This window comes from Cyprinodon variegatus, unplaced genomic scaffold (assembly GCF_000732505.1).
Source record: "Cyprinodon variegatus isolate N-32 unplaced genomic scaffold, C_variegatus-1.0 Scaffold433, whole genome shotgun sequence".
Taxonomy (NCBI): domain Eukaryota; kingdom Metazoa; phylum Chordata; class Actinopteri; order Cyprinodontiformes; family Cyprinodontidae; genus Cyprinodon; species Cyprinodon variegatus.
Genome location: NW_015150886.1, coordinates 94 through 11,933, shown reverse-complemented (window position 1 = coordinate 11,933; position 11,840 = coordinate 94). Strand labels below are relative to the sequence as shown.

Below are 11,840 nucleotides of genomic sequence, written 5' to 3'. Positions count from 1 at the left end.
TATATATATATATATATATATATTTTTTTTTATTAATTTTGTAAATTCTATTTTATTTAACTTGCACCTGATTTTTTTCTGTCTTTAATTAAAGGGTATTTAAACTTTCAAGCCAAACTTGTTAGAATAATCAGCAGCAACAATGCTAGACTGAACTTTGTATTTAATATTTAGTTTAATATTTCTAACTTACATCAGTAAGTAAAATTGACTCTGGATGTTTGAACTTTGCACTAAATTAATCCTACAAAAAAGGGCAAACAGTTTTGCACAGATTAAACTAAGTTTATATACTTGCCAGAATGAAATACTAATTTACTCCAAACACTTTAAGCACTAGAACCTGTTTGATATATTCTTTAGATAAATATAATTACAAAAAGAGCCCTCATTCCAACTGTTTTCTTTCTAAATTCTGCAAACAGGTGATTAAAAACCATAGAGTGCAAACAGATTCTCTCACCAATACCATGTCATAGTAAAAGGAGAATTGTGAACATTTCATGTTTTATTCTGACCATCCAACTGTGGTCAATATTAATATGATATTAGGAGCATGTGTGAGAGCGCTGCCACTATATGACAGGATTTTACCGTATTACAACAAAGATTTGTCTTATGGTGCTGTTTCTCTGCAGTAAGGAGGTCAGGAGCTGTTGCATGCTGCATAGAGTTAGCATGCTCTTCCATTACATATGTTGGTTCTCTTTTTCCAGCCGCAGTCAAAAACATGACTGTTAGGTTATACGGTTTCTACCCTTAAGTATGCATCAGTGGTGATTTCTCATTGAATAATAGGCAGACTAAACCTCCCCCGTTAATTTTGTAAAATTATTCGTAAAATATGCAAGGTCATAATTCATAAATGTAGTCATTATACTGCACTAAATATGCGCTATGGTGGTATGGTGTGTTGAGCATTAATCAGCTGTTTATTCTGCTCTCAGACCAAATCTCCCCTCTGCTCTGGAACAGCAGGACTCTGCCTGTCAGCCTGTATGAAAAATCCCTGTTGAGGTTTGAGCCTCGGTCTATGGAGGTAAGCAACGAGAAACTAGAGCTCTGATTGGATAACAATACAAAATATGTCATTTCCTGTAAGGCTAAACATCCTGGGGGGTCATTGGAGCAGGGGGTTGTAGTGAATACTGATTGGTAAACATTCTTGAGGATTTCAGACTGACCGTGACCAGATAGCGAGGAGGTTTTCCTCATGAGTCCACAGGGAAAAGTGATCATCGGTCAGAAAATTTGTCTTGTGCTGAACTCTTCCCGTGGTTTCTGGAGTTTATAATTTCAGAGTGCTTCAGAACAGCTATTTTCACCCGTTGTATTGATGTGTTTTATGTTTTTCAACATTTTTAATTCAATACATAACTTTTGGTTTTAATTAACACCATTGAGCCTCCCCTGTTTCAAAGAGCAGCAGCAGCAGCAGCCACTGATATGCATGTATGGTTGTGTTGATCTGTGTGGACCGGGTCCTCTGCACAGACAGACCCTGCATTACTCAACCACCACTATAGATAGGAACTTTATGCTTCTTCCTGCAGAAGACATTTTTAAAAAGAATATTGCAAAAAGGAAAGAATTTTTAAGATTCATGAGCAGGTGACCCCCCCAACATGCTTTAGTTGGTATGATTCTCTGAACCAGAGCTCTGAATTTTCTGCACATTTCTAAACACAACAGAAACCAGTGTAACAGAATTTACAAATATACTAGCACATAAAAACATTTAGAACACAGATTAAGAACTGACTTTAAGAACACTGTTAATATATCTCATTTTCTAAACAAATACAGTCATCAAATGCAGTCAATGAATGAATTCATAACATCTGCTTGTGTTCCAGTGTTTGAATGAATGAAATGCATTAAAACAGCATATCAGCACACAACTAATAGCATTTGGTAAAAAGCATCTGACTCAGGGGTTGTTCTTACCAAATTAGCTGCAGTCACCTCAGCGAATGACAGGCCCTGTGGACTGATGAGGATGTGATCCTGTTCTTTGTTGACACGCACCTGAGTCACAGGGAAGAAAGCAGGAGGCTCACACCTCAGTCCAACATTTTTGACCACATGACACAAAATGATTCCGGTCAGAATCCAAAAGCCAGTGTACTCTGATGCAAATGAAGTATATCTCCAGGATATTTTTACCTATTTAGTCTCGTTACTCAAATGTCAAACTCTGACATTTTAAGTGCTTGTCAGGTATTTTATAGTTAATTCATGTCAGCCTTCACACACTTGTAATTAAAAATCCCATATATGAATAACAACGAGTCAGAGCACCAAGCTCACATAAAGATATGCCAACGTATGTGATGCATAAATAAGCCACCGTGCAGCAAAGTCAGACGGTGAAGTTATACTCACAGTGATGTAGGAGCTTGTAAAACGAGCCCAGCTGAAGAGATCAACAAGCCTGTAGAGGGTGGCCAGTTTGCAACGGCTCTGTTTCTCTCCTTTGGCAAAGGAAGGAGACTCAATGCTGTACAAGTCATTAATTGGAGTTACCATCCCAAAGCCTGCAGAAAGACATAACACGTCCTGCACATCACTTTGTTTCAAAGCATTGCTTAACATGTTTACATCTACGTTTGGACAATTCGCCTCGTGTCAGCATCCCATATTTTACCAGAGTCAAATTAAAAAGTTAGTTATGCAATTAGATTAGTTCTTTAATTAAGCATGGATGGGTGAATAGGCGGTGGAAGGACAGACAAAAGGATGGACTGATGAATGGATAAACAAGCAATCTTTAAAACAATTTAGAAGCCAAGCAAAAATACTTTTATGGATTTCCTCCACTCTACATGACTCTTACTACATACAGGAAACTCCAGTCTGCACAGCTGGATGCAGCTACGAAGCTTTAAAAGGTCTTAGAATTCCCAACGTAAAACCAGAAGATATTTTGGGCTTTTTACTCCATATAAGGACATGTAATGATACAGAACCCAATCTCTTTTTATGACCACTCTGGCTTTCTAAAAGAAAGGTTTGCATAAACAGCTTCGCAACCACTTCCTTCATGGCCTGATTCGAATGTTTATGTCTTTTCTATGACCTCTGTTAAAGCCTCCCCCGAGGCAAACAGTCACACTAACAGAATTACCATAGCAAACTGCTCTAATTTCTTCCAAAGAGTGGTCATGAGGGGAGTAAACAATGAAGGATGTTGTCAACAACTTTCTGCTTCTTCTGCAGTTTCAGGGCTGTCGAGTGTCACAAGATTCTGAGAGATTTCCCTCCAACAATGAGGTTAATCAGTGTGCAGAATACGCTCATACACATGCGGCACACTTAGTGTCAACCTGACTCGAAGGGACGTAGACAGATTCTTTTGTAAACACAGCCACTCACTGATGGGTGAAGTCAAAGGGCCAGCTCCTCCCACGGTGCTGGCCATGACCAGGTCAGCAATCTGCCTCAGTGCCAGGAGACCTGAGGGGTTGTTGCCCTTCGTCATCTGGTCCTGAATCAGGCCCTCCAGCTCATCTTTAAACACCTGAAATCGAAGCAAGAAGGAAAAACAGTGCTGTAAAGCTCTGTCACCGTGACAACTGAGACAAACACAATCTTCACCTCATTCCAACACCTCCAGAGGATGTGTCCAGGGAGTTCTCCTTATTGCCACTGTACACAAATCACCAAAGGCTTATTAAAAGGCTCTTTGTGAGTCTGTGAAAAGGGGCTTCATTAAAAGAAACAAGGAGGAGGGGTGTAAAATAAACATGACTATCAAATTTTGCATCAAGAGTAGCAGTGAGTCCTAGAACAGCATTTTTGTTAGCTAGGGTTGAGCTCTGGTATTCTGCTCCATCCGTTCAGTTCCCATGGTGATGAATTACACTTGTTGGGCTTGTTATGCAACCAAGGATGAGTGTGGGCTCGTCTTATTTCTATCCACTTCACTGATATTTGTGCATTACACCTCCTTGTACTCCAGACTGTGCTGTCTTCAGTTAGATTGAGGTTAGCCTGAAATCTTATTAAATACAGATTTAATACTTCAGCTTGAGAAGAGTTTCTGAACTGCAATCAATGTAGGGTTGTTTTTTTTTTTTTTGTCTCACAAAAAACTGCTGCTCAATGATGCTCATTATCAAAGATTATAGAGAGAAAATACGTGGATTTGTTAAAATTGATCAGAAAACACCACTGAAGGATTTCCTGAAATTGTGTAGTCATATTAACAAACATAGAAAGGACAGATTGTTTTTTAAGAGGACAAAACCCAAAAGGTTATGTTATCTAGGACTGCAACTAATTATAATTTTGCTTCCTTATTTAATCTTATTTAAGATTCCTTAAATACTATTTTTTACAGAATTCAGCCAGGTGAAACTAAAACTTTTCCACTTGAGGAATGCTGGATAGAGCATATTGACAGACAATAATGTTTTTTTTTAGTGTTAAATGGCACAAATTAGCTTTTTTTTTGTTTGCTCTGTCAGCGAAAGGCATCTTTAGAGTCTCTATACTCCCGTTAACGATTGATTACTAAATTAGTTGATGATCATTTCTATAATCTATTAATCCTGATTAATTCAATTATTTGCACCAACCTTAATGTTATCTTTAAAAGTTTTTAACCCCCTGGTATCTTAATACATTACAGGAGTAATAGGTTGAACATGTTATGGAATTAAATGACTATTAGCTGAACTTAAATACATTACAGACCTAATCTTCACATTATTTGCACATCTTAATAAACATGCACACTTATTTGTAGGCACAAAGCTGATCTTCAGAGAAGGGGCAAAGTGATTTACCTATATCAATTCAGTAGGCAGCGTGCGCAAAGTTATTTGTGTTCATCAATATAAAGCCCATGTTCTAATGACCAAATCATGTAATTTTTGGGTGGAGGACATGCAGATGTTAAAATTTAAGAGATTTTCCAATCTGAAACTCAACTATAGCTGTAGTTTTTGCATCTTCTTAGCCCCTCTGAAGCGTTATCTGCTGTGAATCGGACTATGGCTCATGTCTCGGAAAGGCAGTGGGATTGGGGGGGGTCATCGATCAGTAATTACCTTTTCTAAAAAAATGTTCATTACAATTGGGCTGCTTATGAAAAGTGTACTAATATCTCATATCATAATTATTTTCTCATAATTATTGTCATCATTTCCACCAGTTACATGGCTGAGAACCTTGTTGTTCTTTAATGGCTGCTCTAATACTACCAGTATTACATGCAATATAGTCATTTAAATGGGCAGAACCAAACCAGTTAACAGATTTTAAAAGTTGCACAAGCAACCATTGTAGACCACCAGCAATATGCACACTGATACACACGAGAAAAAGAAATTAAACTTGCAGTTCAGCGCCCTTTATGTGGAATCTTTGTAGATCAGGCCCTTAGTGTTTATAGGAAAATTGTTAGCAGATACAATCAAGTAATGATTGACAATTTAGTAATTTGTATCTAAACCCTAACCCTTATGACTAAAGAGTGTCTAACATTGTATAAAACTTTATTATAACACTACGCAGTCACACAATCCCACACTCTAATTTGCATTTTTAAAGTCCTGAATCTGTTTAATTGAAAGTAAAAACATCTGTAACTGAGATGTATGGATGTACGGGTGCACAAAAGAATTGATGGGAATATTATCTATTAATAGTCTTTTTTCAATTCATTTCCAGAAAAAGAAAAAAATCTAATTTCAGTTTTTGAGTTTTCCCACTTATGTGAAAAATTTACAAATTTAAGTTTGTGTGGGGCAAGTAGAAACTGGAACTGGATAAGTCATGCTTGAAGCTGCCACAATAATATCAAGCTCCTTTAGTAACACTGCTGCACTCTTGGTGCACCAAGGAGTGTTATCGCAGATCCTTCCTCCCAGCAGTTGCTAGACTTTATAATCTCCCAGCAAACTAAAGGGCAATAATCTCGTTATATGACTTCTCAAATCTATATACCAGTAGTTTGCTGAATTTCAACATAGTGTGACTGAAGTTGAGAGAGACCAAAACATCGGCCTGCTGATTTATTTAGCTGACATTCGCATTTTTTAAAAATATTTTATCAATACTGGGCAATGTATGCATGCCATCACTCTATCATAAGTGCATTTAGCAGACATGTCTTTCTATTTAGTAAACTACATGCATCGGGTTACCTCCATTTGTTATCCATTGTTAATATTTTGTGTGATTTATTAATAAATATTTCTTTTATGTTTAAATTAGGACTTGTGTTACATCTTTTAAGTATTATCAAATTTTTGTGATGCAAGTGGAGGAAGTAGAAGTTGAAGAATCAGCCCAAAGATATGGATTGCATTTATCAGCGCCACTTATGCTAATGTTAAAATAAGAGGTATCGGCATCAATAAAACCAGTATCGGAGGTATTGTATTGTGCATGTGTGCAGGGAAGAAAGTTGCTAAGAAAGTTAGCACTCCCATAAAAACTGTAAAAAAAAAAAAAAAAGGCAATATAAAAGGTTTCTGTGGAAGGTGCTATAGTTCATAGGACTAATCAAGATCAGATTCAATTCAGGGTTCATCAACAATGCACTTACCAAGGAAATAGCCTTTTAATAGAGTTGTTGTAGATCGATTCATTTAATTAACACTGGTTGGTCTTTGACCATAGCGAACTGTTGTTTTACTGCGGGGCCTTTCAGGATGATCGAGGTTTATTAAATAGCTGAGTAAATTATGGCCATCTAGCTTTCTGACAGTTCCTCAATACTGCAGGCAGGTGGAGCAGCACTCACTGCTGGAATTCTATTTAGGCATTTATGCTGTAATTATAAAACGTAACTAAAATTCTTTATTCATGTGTTTACATCCCTACTGTAATTTTAAGTTTTTTCTTTTGCACAGACCTTGCTGGTGTTTTTTATGCACCTTTACAGACAGATATGTTACAAATCTTTTTTTTTAATCTTCCTACTTATGTCTACTATATTTATTATTCTGTTACAAACTTGGTTGCTAATTTGTTTCTAAAAAAAACCCTAATATCCCTAGTGAGGGACAATAAATGAATATTCTATTCTCCTCTGAATATGAACTTGGGTTCACACTGAAGAAGAGTTTGGACTCGGCTGATTAACCCTTTATAGGGCACTCAGTGAAATACTTTGAAAATCAATGTTTCAAGCCAATAGTGTTATTGGAATCCAGAGCAACACCTTATTACCTTTGTAACATTCAAAAAAATATGCATATTTTGATGGAAAAAATTTATGTCAATGTAATAACAAGAAACGCCAACTTCCCGAATATATTATATATAAGAAAAATAACAAAAGTGCTTCTATAAGAATTTCATGAAAAACACTCAGATAGCGAAAGAAAAACATTTTTCTTTTGGTACAACATAACCAGAGGCATTAATGCTAATACTAGCATTTACATTTTTTAGTTAATAAATCTAAATAAAAGTGTAAACTTGGCTTATTAACTTTTCACCTTTTTTTTCTTAACTTGATAACTTATTTTTCAACTTAATTTAACCTAACAGTCATATTTTTGCACTGTGGGAGGAAGCCGGAGTACCCGGAGAAAGAACCCACGCATGCACAGGGAGAACACGCAAACTCAATACAGAAAGACCCCAGGCCGGGAATCAAACCCGAACCTTCTTGCTGCAAGGTAACAGTCTTACGCACTTCCCCACTGAGCATTTACATTTTTACCTTTTTTTCTTAACTTGATAAGTTTTTTTTTTTTTTTTTTTTTATTGATTTACAGTAGGTAATATATCATTCAAGGGCTCTTCTAATTGGTCAAATGCCAAAATAAGACGTACAGCCATGTAACAGCATCTTTGCTGAATGGCTGGATATAGATCTTGTGTTTCTAGACCTCACTGAGGAATGGGGGGACTCAATGTGTAAGGGGTATGCAAGTGATCAAAAATGCCATCTTGCCCTATAAAGGGTTAACAGTCATATCTCACAAGCTGTAATAAAAACACAGCTATACGAAATACAAGACTCTTTAGTTGTCACAACATTTGATCTAATGTTTTTTTTAAATAACCAGACATAAAATTTTGAAGAGCCAAGTCATTATTTCTGTCAAGAACAAGAAAAAAGTGCTGTGAGACTTGTTGACCAACAGTGTATAGCAACATGTGGGGGAGGGGATGTGATGAATCCCACCAATCTTGTCACTTTTGCACTTTTACAATTGAATTTTGCAATATAGCTACATCTGCACCACATAATAAAGTGACAAACGTTTTTGGCAGCATTTCATTGCCATCTTGGCGTATATACCATCTGTAAATACAGCAGCTTTTTAAATATGGAAAAGAATGCATTTCACTGCTTCTCTGGCTCTAACAGCACTGTTCATTACTCATACACAGCGAAAGCCTCTGTGTGGGAGGAAAGCAGTCTCATGCAGCTCTGTTCTACGTACTGGACTCTGCAGGATGTGGGTGACCCTCTTCTTCTGCTCCATCATGTTGAAATCCTGCCTCAGGTCTGGCGACAGGGTCCTGCCTCGCTGCGACTCTGGGTTGCTTTCCCCCATGCTATCCAAGTGGTGCTCTTTGGGGTCATTGCCAGACAGGGGCAGGGTCAAGGACCCTGCGGCCCTCCTCACATCCACCAAACTCATGTCTTCTCCTCAGTGGTCTCCTATTTAGGGGGAAAAAAACAAAGGATCAGCTCACCTCCACTCAGTTTAAAGCTGTCAAGGCAACCTGTGTTATTTTAGCTGCAAAAGAAACTGTACTAGCTGCAGCGGTGACTCATGTAATTACATGATATAGACAAAAGAGAGGAGAACATTGTTATTTGACAAATGCAGATTTGTGCAAAGCTCCATTAGTCAGAGATGCTTTGGAAATGATGCAAGGGACTTTTAGAATACCAAAACATGGCCCAAATAAGAAAAACATGATGCATTTTAATCGCAGAGCAATTTACCACACAGAAGTTAAGCTTTAAAAGCACCCCTGTAAAGCATGGTGGACGGTAAACAAAGGTATGGGCCTCTTGTAAATGAGCTCATCTGGAAAGCAGTTAGTACCTGGATGTGGGGGTGGAGGTAGGAACCAGCCTTTACATAGGGCCTGCGTAAAAAGTTGGATTAGTGCACTAAAACAAAGCAAACGACGCAGCAATCATTTTTGCAACTTAAAAAAAAAGGATAAAAACACATAAGATGATGCACAAACAAGTGAAGGAAACAAAAACAAACTCTCACGCTGAAAATGACCTCTAAAAAGTCCCTCCAACTCTCCCAGGACGGCGTGATGTGGACTTTCTCCAACAGAGGCTGGGATAAAGAGCAACAGCACGGCTGTTAATGTCGATCCGGATTCATTGGGATGGGAAAAAAAGTAAACGCAGGAGGAAAAAAAAAGTGCGTGAGGCGCAAGTTGTGCTTACAGGATCCAGAAGGAGCCGGACTGCGCGCTGCGGCTCTCAGTGCGAGGAGTGAGGAAGAAGCGCGGCAGCATGGAGGAGGATGTGGGTGTGTTTGTGTGGGAAAAAAGGAAAAGTGACCATGTGACTTCACTTATCCACCCACCATCGGACCCTGGGAGCGGGACAAAAAAAAAGCAGCGCTAGATGTGGTACTGATTTTACAACTACATGCTGAAGCTGCGGGGGGAAAGCAAAGGATGGATTTGCAACCTGCTTTCAATCGATTTTTGCAGCATGCATCCTAGAAATAACCATTAAGCAGCTTGTTGAATAAAGAAAAAGTTTGTAACTTCCTTATTGTTTCTGAAAAAAATGCAAAAACGATCTAAAAATGAGCAAATATGTCTTAAATGTAGTATATTTTCCATTAATTTGAGTAGGTAAATAAGGAATTTGTATTTTTAGTTTTAAAATAAGATAATTAGATCATATACACTTGAAATAAGACAATGCAATTGTGTTTTCCTGTTTTAAAGATATATTGTCCGTATCAATTACCCCCTCATTTCAAGAAAAAATGCACTTATTGCAAAAATGTCATTTTTTTTTTTGTTTTATTAGCTCCTGCTGCTTCATTTCATAACCAAGACTGCTGTCTGAGAAGCTCATCCAAGCTCTATGGCTCTAATGTGTTAAAACAGATGGCTGTGAGCCCACAGCATGATTCCCTCTAAAGTTTTTTAGATGTTTTCCTGACCATGTTTATGTACCTAACATAGTTCAATAAAAGTAGCTTCCCCTTTTAACTTGTACAGGTGTAGTGATAATAACAAGAGTAGGAACGTTAACAGTTGAAGTGTTGCAAAGACTGTGCATTAATGCTTTCTCTAAACATCTTTTTAATCTACCTTGAACCAAAAAAAATGACATGATTAGCTACCTGAAGAATTATCGGAAGAAAATTTATTTTTGTATTTGGATTTACCAAATGTAATGTAAATGCTTGACAGATATAAATCACATGTCTTAATCTTCTGGATGCTGAAAGTACATCTTGTTTTTTTTTTTTATTCATGTTTATATAGAAAATTTATGTGAATAAAAGTCAAACTTCTGACATGGACTACCCAGTCTTTGAGAAATCAGCCGTTAATGTAGAATATATATTATATGAAGTATAATATATAATATATAGTATATATATAATATATGTAATACTGCCTTTTCTGGTTTCCAAGATACCCTTTGGTCTGATAATCAAGCTGTTTTTGTGCTTAGCTGCAACAGTTGAGGCCAGTCATTTCAGATGTGCCTCTTCCATGTTTTTGTACATTTTTAGCATCTGATATCTTTAACTGACTATACAGATATTCTGTTTTCAATCATAATCCTTATTAGCAGACAACTATTTGTTTTTAGCATAACAAATATTTTGATCAGGGTAAAATATCAAGGCATCTGTTCCTCTTGGAAGAGTTTGTACCAGCCAAATGACTATGTTCCAGCAAATTTACAGACACAGTGAATGTTTCTCTGAGTTTGAAACACCAAATCAGTGTGACTGAAAAGCAAAAACGCTTTCAGTCCAATGTGATTCGGTTTTCTTGGAAAAAACAGGACAGTTGCATGTGAAGAAAAATGCCTGCAAGTCTACACATTCTGTTTTTCCATACAATTTCAAGAAAACTTTTGAAATGTCACTAGAAGAAAAGGCTAATTAGCCGTGTTTTCTCACAAGACTGCATTAACCAGGTTAAACACAATTTTGTCTAAAGTGAATATTATGTATGACATAGAGGTTGCAAAATAGCAGAGACACATCTGAGAAATATGGAGCAAGTTTTAAATGTTCTGTCAAGTCAACTAGTATTAGTGATTTAACATGCTGTGGAGACATGGACAAAGAAAGGCTATTTTAATGACAAATGGATGAAGTTGTGGAAACATTATTTCCAAAAAAGCCTTGCTAATGTGATGTTTCAACCAGTCCATCTTTGGTTTTGGCAGATCGAGGCAGCCTCTTATATTTACAGTGTGTCTCACACTAGGTCTAACCTTGTGATGTTTCAGTAATTAAATACAAATTACCTTCTGCAGGTACTCATAAAAAAATACATACTCACAGCTTATGCATTGCTTTTCATTTATATTTGCTGGTGATGCTCCTTACTTTGTTCCCGAACTGTTGCTCCTTAAAAGCTACTGTACTTCTCCAAAAGGTTTAACATTTTTATTCTACTACTTGGCGTTTCTCCTCACCATCTCGAGGTTGGACTCCCCAATCACAATGTTAAAACTTTTAGGCCTTACTCTACCTTCTGTATATATATATTTAAAAAAATTAAGATAGTCATTAGCAAATCCTGCTGTAACGGGCTAAGTGTTTTTATAAATTTATGAAAAATGTACCAACCTTTAAATGTGTAAATTAAAAAATAAGCATTATAACAGACATGGCTTCTTTAGGCAGGTG

At 37.0% G+C, this 11,840-nt stretch overlaps 1 protein-coding gene across 7 annotated transcripts in view; it reads right to left on the bottom strand.

Moving 5' to 3' along the window:
• LOC107093580 (gamma-adducin-like) overlaps positions 1-9,449 on the bottom strand; it is a 25,888-nt gene extending 16,439 nt beyond the window's left edge. Inside the window, exons 1-7 of one of the 7 annotated variants that reach the window (XM_015388733.1) lie at positions 9,389-9,411; positions 9,216-9,275; positions 9,027-9,069; positions 8,412-8,632; positions 3,376-3,520; positions 2,386-2,537; positions 1,948-2,028 (exon numbers count right to left, since the gene is read on the bottom strand). In XM_015388733.1, the coding sequence (XP_015244219.1) occupies positions 1,948-2,028; positions 2,386-2,537; positions 3,376-3,520; positions 8,412-8,612 (579 nt within the window). In that variant the 5' untranslated portion in view covers positions 8,613-8,632; positions 9,027-9,069; positions 9,216-9,275; positions 9,389-9,411. Of the gene's footprint in view, positions 1-1,947; positions 2,029-2,385; positions 2,538-3,375; positions 3,521-8,411; positions 8,633-9,026; positions 9,070-9,203 lie in introns of all 7 variants that reach the window. The other 6 variants (XM_015388732.1, XM_015388730.1, XM_015388734.1 and 3 more) reach the window with 6 other exon arrangements.
• Between the last annotated feature and the right edge of the window lie 2,391 nt (positions 9,450-11,840).